Genomic DNA, 20318 nt, shown 5'->3' with positions numbered 1-20318 from the left:
ACGCCAACAGTACCGCAACTAAACGGGAAAGAACAAAAATAACTGTTGGAGAAGCATAATGTTACTTCAACATACAATAGTCGCCAGTCGCTAATTATATTATTCAACACATATTTTGTTCGGCGAATGATCAACTTTGATTTTCTGGACCAGCCTTTCGAAAATTGCACCTTCGTTTATGAGTATATGCGAAAATCTATTTATAGCTTCATGCAACGTATGTTGAATAGTTGTAATTATTGTTGCTTGTGTTAGCAAACATATGCTCCATAACTAAAAATGTATTGTCGATGGAGAAGTATTCTATATATTTAAGCTTAGAGCTTAGCGAATTTTTCTTTTTCTGTTTGTACGTTTTTGATATGGATAAAATATTCCGAAATAAAAGAAATTGATTTATTGATAACAATAATGGCAGATTCTGAACAGAATAATAGTAGTTGTTGGAAGTATATAAAAATGGAAGAAACATTGAAAACAAAGCGTTACTTATTTTATATACAACAATGTAATTATGTATTATGTGTAATTTCCTTCTTTTCAAATATTCTAGTTATATTTCTAATAGCTGCCTCAAAAAGGCTTCACAAGAAACGTAACATATTTATAGGTTTTCTCGCCTTGGCGGATGTAACAAACTCTGCCTATATTTACTTTTCTAACGGGTTACATGCTGTACAAATCGATGCATTTGTTTGGATTATAAGAATTGGATATTCCTCAACTTTAATATCAGTTTGTTTCATAGCATGTATCGCAGTGGATTGTTATATAGCACTTGTAGGAGCACCACTTAAATATCATATTATTGTTACTACTAAAAGATGTGTACTTGTTGTTATCACTGTGATAGTATCTCAGGTTGCTTTTAGTTTTGCCGTTTATGAAATATGTTTGTTTTGTTTCATCGGCGTTGTAGGAATATATATTGTAGTTAACACTACTCTCTACATAATCATATACATTCGTATTCAGAGTCAGCGTACCAAACTGAATCTAGCAAGAAACGGACACAACAACAGTAGCAAAATGCTGAGAACGTTTTGTATTATCACAGGTGTTCTGTTGACAACATGGGGACTGGCGTGTGCTAACATAGTATACATTGAGGCAGCCTGTGATTTACTAAAGTCTGAAGAGTTTGTGCTAAGACGGTTTATCGGCAATTTTTTGGTAATTTGTAATTCTCTTGCAAACCCAATGATTTACATGTTCAGATTGGATGAGTTTCGAAAAGCTGCCAAAGAAATAAGTTGTAGGCCTATGTCTTTTAAACAGTAGGGCAAAACGAAAATTTTGGTAATTTGTCATTTTTTGGTAATTTCTGATTCTCTTGCAAAACCAATGATTTATATGTCTTTTAAACAATTTTGGTAATTTGTAATTTGTTAGGATTTGCACATTTACTTGGATAGTTTTCATTTATGTATAAATGTCAATTAAATAAATATTAATTACATTATTTATAATAGTTAATTATTTCGGATGTTCATAAATTGTATAACCTCTATAATTGTAAATGTATAAATTAATCTGTTATGTTGCAAGTTATGTATGTCTAATGGACGTTTAATAAGTTTCACAGTCGATTTGATTCAAATTGATAAATGAATGATAAAATGAATTAATGAGTTCGACGTGAAATGACGTCATCAACTAACTCTTCACATTGTCTGTCTGAGAAGGATCTTATGATTGAAAAAGTTTGTTTATATTAAAATTTAAAAACATATTAACCAGAATAACATGAAACCAAACTGACTTTTTTGTGGTTATGATGTGGTCCTTTTTAACTTTGAATAGCTAAATATGTGTTAGTGTTGCAAGGAGTATTAGGGCAAAAACAAAGATACTATTAACTATTATTCAGATTAAAATTATATTTATTAAAATCGTTTAATAAAAAAATATTTACAATTGTACATTTTGGAAAACTAAACAATATATGAAAAGAAATGTTGAAAAGTAAGATATCTTCGGCAAGAAATGTCGAATACACTATTACTTGTTATAAAGAAACAACATACGTTGGACTGAAATCGTTATGATGTGTTTATAAGGTAAAATATAGAAACAATGTTTAACTGTATCATAGCTTTTCTTATCTGGGAGACTAAAATTAAAATATAGATATTGTGTGGCGACATACGGAATTCTAATTCACTGAAAGTCTGACATGTTTTTTTATTCATAATATCTACTGTAAATCTGATTATGATCCGTCAATGACATCTTTATCTTTAAACTCCAATGTATATGTTACTAAATGTCCCTTGTCCAGTGCGTATAGCTTGTTGTCCCTAAAATTATACGTGAGCATTGTTAGTTTACCGTATCTGATAGAAAACTTCAAGTCAATATTAGGCACTTCCTTACCACTATACAAATCGAAAGCATAGTTGAAGGTTGTCACTCCCTGTGCGTTACTTTTAACAGTGTAAAGAACACCACATACTATTATCGCCTCCGCCGCCTCTCTTTTCAAATAATCTGTTTGGATCGTTTTTATGACACTTAGATCTTGGCTATCTAACAAACTAACAAAGATATTTCCGCCACTTTTCGCAGTTGAATAAATTACCCACAATCCATTTTCATCTGCTTCAAAGTCTATAAACGTGTATTCGCTCGTATATCCGTACAAACGGCTGTTGCGGTAAGCCATTGAAGGGATATCGTTACTTGCAACAACTGTTTTTGTTTTTAAATCATAGCGGACAACTTGACGGAGACTTCGATGGTAATAGAATGACCCGTTGTACACGATATGGCCCATACCGTCCCAGTAAAAGGGTAGTGTGTAGACGTATGAGGAGTTACCGCTTTTGAATGCAGACATTGAGTTGTACTCTGTAAAAACAAAATGAAAATTACATGATTCGATTTGATTGCTTTACTGCACTGGCTTTAACAAACAAATGTTCCAATAAAATATATTTATATAAACAAAAAATATTATGATAGTTACATGTTGAATACACATTTACCAAGAACGATCTAACCATAGATCTCCATAAAATATATTAGATATACTGTACTTTCATTGGGAATTGGGCAGTATAAAAAAAAGTTTTTCAAAGAGGCACAGCATTTATTTATTTTATTTTTATTTCACCTTATTTATAGAAGGTGACCCTAAAAAGCGTATGCTGACAATCAATCTTGATGAATTACATTATTAATGTGCTTACGGAACCAACGAGTTAATAGAGAGTTTTCGCCCGAACACTTAATCCTAAAATATAACGTTATTTCCCAATATCTCTCTCTTTAAAAATTAAATAAATATTTCCAAAATTAAAACAAATATTAAATTATAAAAATAATTACATTATACCAGTGCATAAAATAATTTAAAATCGTAGATTGACTGGAGTAACTTGGAAATGTTTGATTAGATTCGCCAAGTGGAAACAAGCTTAACGTTTACTAAAAAAACATTTGATTTTGTGGTTCAGGGCACTGCGCAGAACTACTAACAATATTATAAGCTGCGTAATCTGCAAAATACAGGTATTTGCATATAGATGTTTCTTATGCAATGCGTGATTTCAGCGATAGTCGTCACTTTAATTTTGAAACGATTGCTATAACTGTGGATGCAGTAAAATGTAGGCCTACCTTTTAGAACATTCCCCAAGAAGCTTTCTGCAAACCAGAGCTTATCGTTATTTCCAAGAGGATCTCTCATCCACGTGGCATGATAAACACCCTGCTTAGCTTCCTTGCGAAAGCCAGTTACAGCAACCATTTCACAATCTATGTAAGTAAAACAAATATCAAACTATAGTTAAACATTTTATTGAAACAATGATATTGTATGATGGTTTTTTGCAAACAAAGAGAGGATGTAATCTGTTTAATCAGGTTGATTAAAACTTGGTTTCCACTTTAACATAGTTTAGATTTTTATCGTATCGATATATTTTTCTGTAACCGTTTTGTTTTATTTCTGCAATTCAGCTCTCATGGCTACAAAACTTACCATTTTACTACGCCTATTTTTTTGTGTATATCTCTATATATGTTGAAATATGGATACCGATAGTATTCTAGTTCAATACTTATTATTTAGTAGTAATTAATTATTCAGTTTATTCCTTGGCACAGTCCTGACACAAACGTTGGAACTAGTAGTATTACTAGTAAATTCTTTTAATATGGAGTATAATACAGATTATTACCTCCTCCCGGACGTCTTTCAAATGGCGGTTCTTTTTCCTCTTCTATGATATTCTTTTCATCCACATTTTCCATTTCCTCATCATCTTGAAACACAAATGTATTAAAATGTATTACACATACATACGGTATACCTCTTAAAGGAACAATAGACCTAATTATCTATTGGTGTAAATAAAACTTACCTCCATCAACATTCTTACCTGAATTTCCATCGCCAGGCATAACACCTTAAAATAAATTAATTAAAAAACTTCAATACATTATCAGACAAAATATCTGTTCAGATAGATAATAGGTGCACTAGTTAGTGGTATTAAAGAGGAGTGTAAAGCACACTATTAAATTAGTTTGACATAAAAAGTGTGATGTGCCCAAATATTGTAGTAATATGCCCAAATATGGTAGTGAAGTGACATCATTATGTCCATATATGGGCACATAATTTTTTCGTCACATAAAGTTTGATAGTGTAGACAGAGCTTAACGTATATATTTTAAAGTAGAGTTGAATGTGAACGCTTTCGTTTACTTATAATACTTAATTTGAACTTGTAAACCAAGAAGCGAAGTTCTTAAAGCTTGATTCACCCAAGAGATGGGTTATTCGAACTGTCACTTGTCATAGTTCAACTCGCTTACGTCCTTTCGTTGCGTCCTAGTGGGAACCAAGCTTTAGTCGCAAACATTGTGTTTCCTGGTGTAAATGCATGCTTACCTGAAGCACCCTTTTCTCCCTTTTCTCCTGGGGGTCCTGGTTGGCCAATCTTACCTGGTAATCCCATAGTTCCATCATTACCTTTAACGTTTAAAAAAACATTTGTAATAAAACATTTTTCTGATATAACTTCAATATGGTATACATCATTTAGATCAATCTGATATACAATAACTCTATTAAACTAATTAAACAATATTCTAGAAATACGAATTTAAAATACCAGTGTCTCCTTTCTCTCCAGAAGGTCCCATTTGGCCTTTCTCACCTACAAGGAATAGAGAAAGAGCAAAATCTGCATATTATTGCTTTAATAATCAGAAAATTAACTAAAATGTAGTCCTGATTAAAAAAAACACACCATTCTGAACTGCAGCCTGTCCGTGTTAAATGATAGGCCTAGTATTTATTCGCTTCTTTGAAATTAGTTAGTGTCGGCAGGAACATCACACTAAACATAGTTTATGTTTGCCCTGATAATCATCTTGTAAATTATACTCTTCACTAAAGACAAGCATGGTGGTTTGTATCCAGGTAAGTGATACAGAGGTGTCTTGCCCCAGAATCAATTGGGGTTTTTCCTAAAATAATTAACATAGGCCTACTTGGTTCTCTTGATTCCATTCTCCTAAATCTATTCTTTTTTTTCTCTCTTTTGTGGCGTAAGCACCATCTTTATTCACATTAATCATCGTTCATGTCATCACCACAACATCATTATATTATTTTCATTATTATCACATGTTACTTTTCTAATGTAATTTGATCAACTTCATCAGTAACATTTTAAAATCTTGTAAATTCACTTTGTATTCCATATTACCTTCTTTATCATTACTTTTCTTATTTTTTCCATACTACACAATCTATTCTTTATGACCAATAGGCCTAGTTTGAAATTATTATTCAATTAAATCATATGGCATACAATGTTGTAGGATAGTTATATAGATATAATCTTGAATTACCTTTTAGGCCTACACCATTGTAACCAGGTTGGCCATTTTCCCCCTTCTGGCCTCTTCGTCCAGGTTTTCCTTGTATACCTGGTTGTCCAGTAACACCTAATAGCAAATAGTAAAATGTGAGTGAAATAAAATTCAATAAATATTGTATGTTAAAGCATGCAATAAAATAATGTAGCAACACTTATACAAACTTAATCATAAAGAACAGTAACTAATAGCACCATCACATAATACGCCTCCCAAAAATCATTTCCGACGATTCTTTATAAAATTCTTTCTAGATAAAGCATAAAAGTTTAGCCTACCCATTTCACCTGCTAAACCAGGCAGACCCATTTCACCAGTATCTCCTTTCATTCCGCGTTTTCCTGAAAAATTGATAATTTCAAATTATGTAAACAGAGGCCAAGAATTAATGGTAATGACAGAAACAAAATAAAGCTTAGTTTTAAAATTAGGGATTTATATAAAATCAGCCTTCTTATATACAACGTTTGGTGGCGCATGCTCTGAACACACTTTCATCAAAACATTAACAGCTGTTGAGTTGAAGTTGAGGCTAATACTTTTACCTTTTTCTCCCTTAGTACCTGGCTGTCCGATACCATTTTTACCTGCCAGCCCCGTTTGTCCTGGCAGTCCGATATTTCCCTTTACTCCTTTAGGACCAGTTATTCCTTTCGGCCCCTGTGATCCCGGCGGACCCGGTGGACCAGTTAGTTCACTAACATTTTCAGCAAGTTCAGTTAACTGGGCAACATACTGTCCATGAAGTCTCTGTTCGGCTTCGACAAGATACGCATTTATTTTATTTTGTAGTTCATTTGAAACATTCTGCAGATGTTTGAAATAATCGTCATCTTTAACAGAGTCGATGTATTCAGAAACTATTTCTGTTTGAGTTTCATAAATGACGTCAGGTGTCAAAGAACTCTGTTTAGCAACTTCAATAATAATTCGTTGTAACCGTTTGTTAAATGTCTCTGTAAAATTATTCAACTGAATAAATACTTCACCTGTCGGAGAAAAATATCAAGTGAATATTCAAAATTATACAAAACACTCTTGTAGTGGTTTTTTTTATAATAAGCTTCTCTTTCAAGTTGACCTGGACGCATGGTCAACGCCATAAACACACGTTGTATTGCATCTACTGCTATTAGCAGTATATGTCTATTAGTTATATTTACTTTACGATTTGTTGATCCTAAACCATACTATAGCTCCCACACCATAAAAGTGTCATTATCAACGCATGTATGCATATTATTTCTAAGAATTAATCTGTTAGAATGTTAACTGTTAATAATAAGTGTTTTACTTTAAATCAATCAATGGCGTTAGTTCTTAATTATTGATGTAGGCGACATCCTGCAAATAAGTTTTTTCATGAAATGCCAACTACCCCGCCAAGCTCTTCTCTAATAATTGCCACCAATCTAGTTGTAACTTACTTGTATCGCACTGACATCTTCCAGTTTGGCCCTTTGGGCCCGCCATACCTGGTAGTCCTTGATTTCCTACTGGCCCAACTGGGCCTCTGCTGCCTGATTCTCCTTTCTGTCCCGTATGTCCAACTTCACCCTTTTCACCACGTTTTCCTTTATGTCCCTTTTCACCTAAAATAATAAGTTTTACAAAAGTACAAGTGCATTTGTGTTTAACTATCCAGTTGATAAAAATAGATTAATAATTTTAGCTGGCGTCCATCGCACTTTAAGTCTGTTTTCCATAGGTTAATCATGTGCTCTGGTTAAGTAGAGCATATTTTCACGTCAAGTCAAATAGATTTGACTTAAGTGGTGAACACGTTTTTTGTTTCCTTTAAAACAAAATACACGACATGGATCAATGCAATATTGTTCTGCTATTAGGTCCAATTAACTTGGAACGACAACTTTCTATCATGATTAATTGCCATTTTTCAAAGGTGAATCAACCTCGATAATCATAAATCAGTATTATTTGTTTACTTATTTTTGTTAAAACAGTATTTGTACATTGTTGTTTCATTGTATTATGTTACTTTCTGTTATCTACAATTAGATCGTAAAAGAAATGGAAGTCGAAATCGTGTAAGTACTATACTGATGACATGTTAAAATACTATACATCCGTTTATATCATTATGTTATTTCAAGTACACCACAGAGACACGGAATGTTATTTGAAGAAATTTAGTAGACTGCATGCAAGTGCCGAACCGTCACCAAACAGGTAGGCCATGTGAGTAGAGTGTGAAGTAAAGTCAGTGGGAAAAAATGCGAAGAAGGAAAATGTTTATTTTCGTTTGGCCAATTAAGTAGTCAGCTGTAGTCAACTCTCGTAATAAAGTGATCTTCACGTTCAATAGAAATTCCATTAAAAAGAAAGTAAACTTGTATACCATTTAAATTCTACTTTCTTTTTAAATAAAAGAATTAAATTTCATTCTTCTCTGGCTTAAATATTTTTAGGTATAAATATAAGGTTATTTAATTGATAATAAACATGTTTTTTGAATATGAAAAAAAAAAGAAGAAATAAATGGAACGTGTGTGAACACAAACTTTAGGGAAGAAATTAGAAAGCAGTTGCATATATATGACCAACTCATCATGGTTCTGCACAGTATAGAAAGATGATGATTTATACTTTCACATAATAAAATGTAGATGCATACAATTGAACCAAATATTTTACTCGCCGCTTCATCATAGACTACATTTTCAAAATTTGTACGAGAATGATCTTTAATTTCATTTTTTAAAATGGTGTGATAAAAGTGACCCAAAAAGAAAGGTTAACAAAATATAGGCCTACATTTTTTTGTCTAAAATAGAACACAGTTTAGAGATTAATAGATGGAAATGTGTAAAAATACCGGGTATAATAATAATAAAATGAAAACCTTTCAACCCAATTGGGCCTGGGAACCCAGGTTGTCCTTTTGAAATCACCAGAAGCCTATGGGAAGCTAAAACAAATGAAAAAGAAAATAATGGTATTTTTATTGTTATGGCACGGTGATATTGTTAATATTGTATGTACTGTACTGGTCTCAATCTAAGCTTTCTTTGTCGACTCACTAAGTAACTAATCTAAATGCGTGTGTAATGTTTAAAATACTTACATGCACTTGGGTCATCTGCAACTTCCAATTCCTCTCTAAGTGTTTCTAAAAGTTTTAAAAAGTGGGAGAGATGCTATACAAAAGTAAGTGTAGAGGAACTCTGGTGAACAACTATCAAGTAGCAAGTTAACCTTTTAGTTAAACCAATTTAACTTATTGTATAATTTACCTGTAGGTTGCGATATTTCATCTTTGAATTCTGATTCCACAGCTGCCTCTGTTGTTGAACCAGCATATTCTACTTCTTTCTTTGATGGTTTGGGTTCTTTAGTAAAGAGATCACCAGTCTTTACTGATAACAATGTCTTGCTAACATCTTCTATCGCTGCAGTGTTTTCAGACGTGGTTACTGATTGTTGAAGATGTAATTTTTCAGCTCTACTTGTGGAAGTCTTAAGATTTGACCAATCAGGATTAGCTGTCTGGATATGGTCAGCATCAGCATTAGTTGGTGTCTGAACATATGCACTATCAGGTGTTGTTGATGGAAGGTGTTGGCTATCAGTAGTAGATTTGGAATTCATACTAACTTCACCACTTGTGGATTGGGAATGCAGGTAATCATTGTCAGTTATGTGATTTGAAGGAGATTCCGTTATGGATTCAGTTTCTGAATAATATTCTAATGTAGTAATCATATCATAAATATCTACCAATTCAGGTTGATGGTCACCAGATTGCTGAGACGATTCTAAATCATCTTTACTTAAAATGGACTTTGATGTTCGAGTCGTTTCACCGCTTTCCTGCGCATTGGTTACATAGGATTTCTTTGATTGTTTTGTTGTGTGTACTGGCAAAGGCGTGGTACCTATACTCTGTCGGAGTGGATACTTTGTTGGATGTGCATTGGCATCACTTTTGACTTTTGTTTTATTTGAATTACTTGTATCTGGTGATCTGTCATTTAAAGATGGTTGTTCAGTTATGAAAGTTGTCGTGGACTCGTATTGACTTTCGGTGTTCGTTTTGGCATGGACCCCTCCTTCTTTTGTCAAATTTGCTTCACAAGAACAATTACATGCAGTGGAATTTGTACAGCTAGTTCCATCTGCACCTGGTGGTCCGGGTAGTCCTATTATGCCATTCCTACCCGGTGGCCCCTGTGGTCCTGGTTCCCCATCATTGCCTTGCTTTCCTTTAAATTTAGCACAGAAAGGAGAGAAAACAAATTGCATAAATAAATGGCCCTATTTTTATTTCTTCTTATACTGGAGGAAATACAATATTATATGCAAACTGTTCTCCGAGAAAGCATAGTATATTAGGCCTATGAGAACATGTCACAATTATGAGGCCGAGAAAGATGAAGTGTCAATGAAGATCGCCAATCCTACCTTTGCAAGCCATCTCTGTTGAATTGCATAGTTGAAAAATGGATGATGCCTGTTAAAATTAAAAAGTAAAAAAAGATTTATTACAAGCAAATGCATGTTTACATTCAGTAAATTGCATTCTGTTCTTTTTTTAATGCGGTGTATGAACATGTGGAAGTAATTTAACTAAATTAATTTATTTCAAATACCAGTAACATAGACCTATATTACGTGATTAAAAAGCATTTAAACCTGATTGTATAACCTAGAAGATGATCTTAACTGTCAGATATACAATAATTTATAGAAAATGAGTAAAAAACAGTAAAGTAGAGTAAAGTAAAGAATGTGACTAAAAACGTGTTAATACCCAAGAGCTGTAACTAAAGTCAGTAAGTATGCTATATAAAGTATAATGTCAGTATTAAGTGAAATTGCATAAACCATATCGGTATGCGTTTAATTCATTTCTTTTTTTGTAGCAAAAAATGAACTAGGGCCTACTTGAAATTGTTAGCTTAATGCGTCATCTAGATATCCGACATGCTTCCTTAAAATATTTTCTAAAAAACATCTCTCTTGATTTTGATTATTATTTCTATTTCATCAGTTATAACTATATTGCATTAAGGATATATAATATCCTAAGGTCCCTAATGATCAGCTTCGGCTTGATGGACCATCCTCATAAAATATTATTTGATGTACATGTTTAAATTATTATTATATTACCGTGCCTTAGAAATGTGTTCAATATAGAATGAGAGCCTATTGAGACGACGTATGGTACTACCCTGTATAGTAGGTACAGTACCCTTCACTTGTTTAACCCGCACAGATTATATAACCTCCATTTAGACCTATTATTTCTACGCTATGGCATCCGAGGGGCAAATTTCACGGGCAATTAGCGTCACTGTTTTGTTGAATTACATGACGGGTGCCTTGAGATCGGCACCTTAAATATAACTTGGATCTCCTGAGTTTTCCACCTGATCAAGTTTACTTATAACTTGACTACTGATCCTTGTAGTCGAATCATTCACACAACGGCTGCTGTGTATTTGGAAGTAGTTTTTCAATGTCGAGTTCAGCGGTTGGTTGATTAGGCATTGAAAACTTTGTATTCCATTTTGTCAACATCAGTGAACTAAATACCTATTTATTAATACCTACTAATGCATTTACTAAATTTCTCATATCGAAATAGTAAAATAGGGATACTGTGAGAACAAAATAGAGATAGGCCTACTATGAGAAATATGATTAACTATACATTATTAACAGGTTTATTAGTAGAAACATTTATATTGAGTAAGTATGCCTGGAATTAAATGAAGAAACCATAGTTTGACCAAACCTTGAATCTATTTCCAAGTAGGCCTAACTTAACCGTAGGCGTCTTTGTAAGAATGTAGGCATACCGTATTCAAGCTAGATGACCATGCAAAGCAATGTGAATTTTTCTCAACAAGCTTTAAAGCTCTGTCTTCACTTTCAAACTAATTTGACAAAAAAAGTGTGATGTGCCCAAATATGGTACTGATATGCTTAAATATGGTAGTGATATGCTTAAATATGGTAGTGATATATGACATCATCATGTCCATATATGGGCACATCACATTTTTGTCATAAAGTTTGATAGTGTAGACAGAGCTTAACAATAAATGTGCAATGTTCGAGTGTATTTTGCTGTCAGCCTGATGTTTTATTCGATAAACTTTAGCTTACCAATATGTGATACTCACTCAGATACTTCTAGTAGGCCTACGATAATACAGAAAGAGTTCTACAATCGCCGAGTTAATTATATTTTTTCTTTCATCACAATTTTATTATCTACCACTGAGTGATGGTTACTTTGAACGAGGTCACAAACACTGCCTTTTGCTCCCAAGATTAACCTATCTCAATAAAACAGTAAATGGATTATTTTCCCATTAACCAATCAAACTGTTTTGAAGATACCTGAAGGAATTCAGAGATTAAATTAGAAACATTACATCATTCTATATAATGCAAAACAGACTCAGGCGACATACTTATATAAACTCATCAAAATGTCATTATTCTCTCTTTAAAATTGTTCTTATAAATGCTTTATCGCCACTGGTTAAATCAAATTATCGGTATATACTGTAAAATAATTGTATTCTGTATGCCTAGGTAAACACAAACATCATAACAAGTCGACCACCCATCTTTTATTGCGTGATCAACCCCTTCAGACTCGGCTCATAGTTTAATTAGTATAATAGTTATTTCGAAACAGTCATAAAACAACCTTATACATTTACATTTCAACTGGGATTAGAACTGTGTAAAGAACCAAATTAGAAAAAAATTGTCTAATGACATCTAAGCAGAACATAACATAATGCCCCTGCACAGCACCCTTTAAAAAAGGAAACAGACATTTAGATAAGGAGCAAAAGTAGGGCCTAGAGGTCATAGAGATCCGTATACCAACGATTAATCATGTCAATAATTAGGACTACTAACATTCAGTATGCCTATCAATCATCTGTAATGTTTTGGTTACAGAAATACTTTTTAATAGTATAATTGAATCGAGAAATGTTATCATTGTTCAGTGGGGTCTCTGATTTAAAAAATGATGTAATTTGAACATGACCGAGAGTTCTCTTCTGTTACTCGAATAGATAATCAACTTAATGCATACCTTGATAAAACAAAAAACTACACACTATTATCACCGTAACCATCACTGAGGTTACGAGACGAGTAGACCACATCTGTTGATTTAGGACGGGACAGACCGTATCTCAACGTAAACATTATATCATTTATTCTGTAAAGTCTATACCTATTTATTTTCACTATTATTTTGAAGAGAATTCGATTTTTATAATGCAAGAGTAAAATATTCCCAAGTGTTAGCTAACTAAGAGGAACTATCACTGTGATTTATACCTCCTTGCCACGACCAAAATGTTTTGGCCAATCTCATCTGTAGCTGCAATAATTAGATGTTTTTTTTTCTTACCGGGATCCGTATTGGTATCTCTGCTACAGCTGATAAATATGGTAAAACATCCCGTTTCTTGCGTTTTGATAAAGTTGATGTTAATTCTTTCAACATGTTTACATCTACAAATACCATCACCACTGAATCTGAGATATTACTTTTTACTGGAAGTACTCTTTCATCTTTCACAGGAAGATGTTCTGTTCTGTCATCTTTATTCGAGTCTTGTCCGGATGCTGGCAAGCATAAGCACTGGTCTGAAGCTTTCTTTAACGATTGTATTTGAAAGTACGTGTATAAAAATCCGGCAATTGTTGTCGAACAAATCAGAAACAAAATAACAATAAGACTGTTGTGTCCGATGCCATTTGACCCTTTATTACAAGACATTTTGAATTCTAGAATTGTTGGTAGGCTACATTTCTCGCACACTGTCACGGTGGCTGCTTCAATGACAGGGTAAACAAACTTCGTTGGTGTTATTGTGATTGACTTATGCTTGTTGACGAATGGTAGTTGAGAAAGGGATCTCAGATTTCTAGCACTTTTGACCAATCACAGGTCTATAGGGGGCGCAATTACATAATGATATTCACTGGTTATAAAATAAAGTCTTAGCATGGGGCTATAAAATTAGCTCCATTGTCTTAGCAATCGGCCTCAGAAACATTCTATTATGGAATTCTGCTGGAAATTAAAAAAAACATTTGTAAACATTTTAAAAGTTACGTTAAAATCATTGCAAACAATAAGATTTATAATTACATTTTTTAGTTGCTTTTTTTTTTATTTAATAATGAAATTTCCTCGGAATTTCTTTCCGATTGAGTCATAGGCAGGCCCGTAACCAGGGGGGGATCGGGGGATCGTACGATCCCCCCCGCTGAACAGTGAGTTCCGCTTGGCCTCCCACTTTTTTTTGCTGGGCATACTAACACAACACGACGATTGTTCACTACAGGCCTAGTCAAGCCTTAATAAATTTAATTAATATATATATATATATTTTAACTAAAATATAAAAACCTAACACTAAAATTTACAAGATAAGTTCTATTTGATAACTGCTGAACATCGTGGTTCTGGAGCTCTAGCGAGCTGTACACAGAGCATAGTTGTTTGCTTGACATAACAGGGTATTCCCCTACACAGGTCTCCGCGTGCGTGTGACGTGCCCAGCCAGCTGCTTGATAGAGAAAGCATGCAGCTCACACGCAAGTGCAAGATGCAACGGTTGAGTGAATTCAGAGATCATCTTAATTCCATGGTTTTTTACCTAAACACCACATGATGGTGAATATGCCTGTTAAAGTCTCAATGATACGATCCCTAATGTACCATGTTGTTGCTAGGAGGCTTGAAAGGAGGAGGGATCTCTGACAATATAAGAAATGTGTGGGCTGGAAATTACACCAACTTATAGTTCATAAACAAAAGAGAATAGCCGGAAATGCGATTTGCGGCCATAGGCCTATAGAGAAAAAAAATTCGATTGTATGGTTCCAGTGGCGGATCTAGCGGGGGTGTATGGGGCGTCCGCCCCCCCCCCCTATTTTTTAAAGATTTTTTTTTTTTTTTTTTTAAATTAAATAGATTTTAAAAACACGTATCGTTTCGACGGTCATCAATCACCGATGGTTTGCACATTTTCATATTGAAAATAGTACGTCGGAGCACATCGTCAGCTTGATCGCATTCCACCAAGCATACGTCGACATCCTTTGTGTACTATCAATCTCTAGCGTCACAGTTTTAGTGTAAAAGGAGCAAGTTGATAAAAGCCATGTGGTGAGCTTGGTCGCGTTCCACTAAGCAGGTCGGCATCCTTTGTGATCGTCACTCCCGTATTGTAGAATAGCGGTACCTCAGACGATCAATAGAGTTGATGAAGCCACATGGGGTCTGTTTCTGCTGCATAACGCAATTTAACCGGTTATTTTAAAATAGATTAAAAATAGATAACAATAACATGGTCAGTGCTACTATACTACGCGCCCATTTATTAAGTACAATAAAAACAAAGGCTAGGACTGTATAGTGCCTATGAAAATTATCCCGTTAGGGCTACATTTTATTAAAACGTATTACTATTAAAATATTAACAATGCTGCAGCATTTCATGACCCTTGTTGTTTTATTTGCTTTCCCGTCGATGATTCTCATAAACACATCGCGATGACATCATGACAAAAGAGGTGTTTTGTTTTTTTCAAATCACTAAATATAATGTAATCGAGCCGGACCGCTAATTTTTAAACGATCGTTTAAACCAGGTCGTTGAATATGCCCTGATTTTAATTGTCAAAAACATGACCGTCAGTAGATGGCTCGGAGTTTCGATAAATCTCGCGTCGCATGTGTTGCGTGGTGAAAACACTCTCAGCAAGTTTGCTTCATTAATATGCATGAGACTCTGTGACGGCCCGCTTTAACGTGACGTCATGTTACTGCTGCATGTGCGAAGAAGTAGTGACCGCGATCGACCCGGCGCGCGTGTATAAGAAAATAATACCGGCCTAGGCGCGGCTAGGACAAGTTTATAAAAGCTGAAAAACATCGTCGCGTTGTAAAAATTTAGATGTAAAGTACAGGCAAGTTGTTAGCTTGCATTTGGTACCCTAGGTAAGTATCAGCTGCATGTTCCACATGTCGTAATTTGCGAGCTTTAGAGTGTTTGGTAAATGACATTATGAGATGTTTGTAAACCGTTTTAAACGACTTACAATGCGCTAGAACGCCAAAATTTCCAGGGGCCGTCGGCCCCTGGACCCCGACCGGGGGCCCTTGGCGGCCCCCTGGCCCCCAGCCAATGTTTGCTCGCTTCGCTCGCAAAGCTACGACACCCCTATTTCAATATCCTGGATCCGCCCCTGAGTTCCACTAAAGAACTTAACGATCCACCCCACCGTCAAACCTGGTTACGGCCCTGATAGGGTAAATACAATAAAAAAACAATCAACCGTACCTATGCAATTTTGAAATTGATTTCATATTTGATAATATTCAAGACTATTATTATTATTCACCTATCAATTAACAAATTCAATTTAATTTATATTCCTTAGAAGTTCGCGACTTAATTTGGTGACGTGGCTAAAAGTGTCTTGAGTAAATTCAACTTGGTGGCGCACTTACAAAATTATTGACCAATCAAATTCCGCCATTTAGTCGACCTTTCCGTGCACACGTCGACTGTACACAAGGTATGTTTGGTAAAATACTGTGTTGTTTTCTTCTTTTAATTAACGTTTACATACTCATTTAATTATTTTTCATTTACCATATTTTTATATTTGTTATAAATATAGTAACTGTAAATAAAACTACAATTTTAATCTAAGGTAGACAGTTGAATTTTATGTTGTTGTGCAGGAGGCAACAGCAGGCTTCGTTTGTGTGTTGTTGAGGTCGGTTCCACTGGCTGGCGCGGCGGAGAGAGCATACTGTAGAGGCTTACTAGTGTTTTACAGACTAGGCCTAGCCTGAAAATATTATTATGCACCAATAGTAATAGTGCAATATCTAGGTTAAATGTATCATTGTATAGGTCACTGTCACTACAAAACAATCTAGGTTAGCTTGGTGTAAATAATAATAAATTTGTTAAATAATTTTTTTTCTTTGTGGTAGCCAGAGCTGAGGTAGGGTTAGGTTTGAGCATGCTAGGTAATGACAGACATTTTTAACAAAGTTAATTTTCATCTGCTATGTCTTCAGCAAATGAGTTTTTAAAGAATAATAATAATAATGTAATAGGCCTAATATTAATGATCATATTATTTTTTTATTTTAACAGATGAGGATCACCGCATTGATTTGCATCTGCCTGGTAGGCCTAGCCTTGGCTGATGATGGCGCTAAACTTCTAGCTGTAAAAAATGTACTTAACCAGCATATAGTTGAAGGAAAAGATTTGACAGTAACATATTCAGTATATAATGTTGGATCAAGGTAAAAATATAAATCTCACTTCATCTGCTAATAGTATTCCCTAAAAACTTTGGCTCTGCATGAAGAGTTGAATGAATTACAATGCTGTGGATTGGTTGCTATACTATTATGCCATTCGCTATTTACCTATCATTTCTAAACATAATACTACTACAATTAACAAATTCTATGTTTTTTTCTATGCAAATAAATATTAAAGATGGTTGATGTCCAAGTTATAACTAGTGTATTTCTATTGCTTTCTTCTTCGCATGAGCACTTTTAGTTAACCTACTATCAGTTTTCAATTGTAAAGTTTACTGGTAAAACAAGAAACCCAGTCAACTAATCAGTTTATTTCAGTGTTGTTTTAGTAGGGGCAACGCTGTTAGTTATAACACTGCTCTTTTGAGGAGTCCTGTATAACACATTAAAAAACAATACAATTAGCAGAAAAGGAACTTTACACCTAACTTAGTTTCTGATCATAATTAAAATTGAGTGGTATCAACTGTGTTTTCTTTGTTTACAGTGTTGCATTGAAAGTGAACCTGGTTGATGAAAGCTTTCCTGCAGACCAGTTTACTACAGTCAGTGGTAGTAAAGATGTAACCTGGGACCGCATTGCCCCAGGCAGTAATGTTACTCATAACGTCATCTTAGAGCCAAAAATTAGCGGAGCTTTTAATTTTACTGCTGCTGGTATTACATACACTGTAATGGAAGGCGAAGAAGAGGCTACCCAGGTAAACACATTTAATATATTCTTTTCACTTATTAAATGATATTATATATAAACATATCTCCCAAATTGTAGGAGTTTCCCTATATATTGAGACACACCCCCGCCACCCCAAAGGTTCAATTTATTTGGATTATTTAGTATGGAAAAAAAATACTGATATTTAAAATTTATTATTAGACTCTATTTACTCTTTCACATTGCCGGGCATTTTTATGGTGACTCCCCTGGTGTGTGTAAGCGGAGTTATGCTAGGCAATGTTCAAGTGGTATACTAATAGGCCTTAATTAAAGGCAAAGAATGCATTGCCACAGCCCCATTTTAAATCTTTACCTGGCATACCCAAGTAGATGCTGATGCCTAAAATGTTGTAATATCGCCCTCTATAGTTTAATGTATTTGAAAAATATATTTTTACCCTCTTTTGTTTGACAATGCTTTCATACATTCTCCCAATATTTCATTTTAAAGTTGGGACCTCTGTATAAATATGTATAATATAAAAATGTATATAATAATATAAATGTCACTTCCTCTGATACATAATCTCTATTTATGTATGTAGTAAGTACATGGAGTAATGTGCAAATATCTTTGATTTATATTCTAAATAAATTCATGTTTTCTTTTATTTTTTCTGATTTAGTTTGGCTACACAAGTGCTCCAGGAGAAGGATATATTAATGCATTCAAAGATTTTGATAGAAAATATGCTCCTCATTATGTAAGTATTATTGTAGTTATTTTTTTAACAGTAAAATTTATAAAGTTTAACAGTATGAGTAGTTTGAAACTCCTAGCAGAGATCTAGTCCACTTCTTTGATTATGAAACAGAAAATTTGACTCATGCTTTCTCTATAATAAAGCTCTATATACACTATCAAACTTTATGTGACAAAAAATGTTATGTGCCCATATATGGACATGATGATGTCATATCACTACCACATTTGGGTATATCACTGCCATAATTGGGCACATTGATAGTGTAGACAGAGCTTTACATAAACTTTTTTTAGAGGGCTTCAGCTACTACTGTTCAGAAAGATCAGTCACTGTGCCACAATGATGAGTGCATAATAAATAAATTGTTTTTAATTAATGTTTATTAATTTATTATTATATTATCTCTTACAGATGGACTGGGGTGCCTTTGCTATAATGACACTACCATCAATCGTAATACCTTTTCTACTATGGTACAGAAGCAAGACCAAATATGATGCACTCAGTACTAAAACAAAGAAAAACTAAACTTTTGTTCTTTCTCTATTTCTAACTTTTCAACAATATGTCCCAACACATCCTGCATACATGTTTACAGCGATTTATATTATGGAGCTTATTTATATAATTAAATATTAAGTGGTATACAAATGTGGTATTTGTAGTTGATATCAATTCATTTTTAAATTTCAAATTTTGTGATTATGAAATTCATATGTTATTCATTTTGTTTATTTTTAAATCATGCTAAAATAGAAAGTACATGAAAATCTGATAAAAGAAAATGACTTAGCTATGATAGATTTTTCTTTTTGAATAATATTAGTACTTTTACAAACTTCATGTTGATCAAATTTTAAAATGTGGACTTTAAGGCGCTAGTTTCTCAAACTATATCATAAATAACTACTATATATGACTGAGTATACAGTAGTCCCCTGTGTACGAAATGTAGCAACAATTATTACACCTCTACATTAATAATTTAGTTGGTGGGATTGTACGAGAGCATGAGATCCATATACTCTGTCATATAAGGTACTTGTAACCCCTCTGGATGTTTGATACTGTATCAAGTGAATAAAAAAAATAAAACATCAATAGAATTGACTTCTTTTATTTATTTGTGTTGTGTTTACAACTTCTCGTGTTTGGTTGACAGAAATTGAAGTTTCTCAGCTAAATAATGGTTTGATATACTGTAATTAACTTCACCATACATTAATTGTCCTCCTCCTCATATTTGTCATCCCTAATAAAACAATATATCAAATAAAATAAAAGATAATTATGGTCATCATGAAAAAAAAATATGGTATTTGATTAAAAATAACACATTAGCATTGTTTCTCAATGTCCTGGATAATTTAGTAAATTTTAATTTTATTACTGTATTTCGTATTATTTCATTTTATTAAAATTATAATTAATATAGGCCTAGTTATCATATATGAAAGTGATTGACAGGTACTGTATGATGATTGATTGTTGATGATTACACGAAAATGCTACTGTCCAAAATCAATACGGTCCAGCACGGTATTATCTACGTGAAACATGTACATGTTTCAGTATTTCGTGATGAAAACAAACACAAAACGTTAAACGCCCCCGTTTTCTCTTCCCGGTT

At 33.7% G+C, this 20318-nt stretch overlaps 2 protein-coding genes and 1 long non-coding RNA gene across 4 annotated transcripts; 2 read left to right on the top strand and 1 right to left on the bottom strand.

Annotated features, from left to right (window-relative positions):
- Window positions 1–2000: 2000 nt before the first annotated feature.
- On the bottom strand, window positions 2001–13718 carry LOC144853651 (uncharacterized). Of its 2 annotated transcripts, XM_078711398.1 has the most exons (15): window positions 13307–13718; window positions 10318–10366; window positions 9150–10118; window positions 8981–9025; window positions 8759–8824; window positions 7323–7487; window positions 6441–6884; window positions 6174–6236; window positions 5869–5964; window positions 5124–5168; window positions 4901–4981; window positions 4386–4412; window positions 4185–4268; window positions 3622–3759; window positions 2001–2850 (listed from the first exon to the last, which is right to left on the bottom strand). In XM_078711398.1, the coding sequence occupies exons 1-15, from the start codon at window positions 13676–13678 to the stop codon at window positions 2213–2215; spliced, it is 3282 nt and encodes a 1093-aa protein (XP_078567524.1). In that variant the 5' UTR covers window positions 13679–13718; the 3' UTR covers window positions 2001–2212. The 2 variants fall into 2 exon arrangements, with proteins under 2 accessions (XP_078567524.1, XP_078567525.1); XM_078711399.1 differs by lacking the exons at window positions 8759–8824; window positions 8981–9025 and having other exon boundaries at window positions 2004–2850.
- A 1362-nt stretch (window positions 13719–15080) lies between these two features.
- On the top strand, window positions 15081–15401 carry LOC144854268 (uncharacterized). Its single transcript, XR_013614550.1, has 2 exons — window positions 15081–15169; window positions 15247–15401. It is a non-coding gene; the product is annotated as an uncharacterized LOC144854268 (long non-coding RNA).
- Window positions 15402–16353: 952 nt separating this feature from the next.
- On the top strand, window positions 16354–19789 carry LOC144853652 (translocon-associated protein subunit beta-like). The gene is made up of 5 exons (XM_078711400.1): window positions 16354–16491; window positions 17085–17239; window positions 17751–17964; window positions 18608–18685; window positions 19100–19789. The coding sequence occupies exons 2-5, from the start codon at window positions 17085–17087 to the stop codon at window positions 19214–19216; spliced, it is 564 nt and encodes a 187-aa protein (XP_078567526.1). The 5' UTR covers window positions 16354–16491; the 3' UTR covers window positions 19217–19789.
- The last annotated feature ends 529 nt before the right edge of the window (window positions 19790–20318 follow it).

The sequence above is a fragment of the Antedon bifida genome, chromosome 10 (assembly GCF_963402885.1).
Source record: "Antedon bifida chromosome 10, ecAntBifi1.1, whole genome shotgun sequence".
Taxonomy (NCBI): domain Eukaryota; kingdom Metazoa; phylum Echinodermata; class Crinoidea; order Comatulida; family Antedonidae; genus Antedon; species Antedon bifida.
This window is presented reverse-complemented; position numbering and strand designations above follow the sequence as displayed.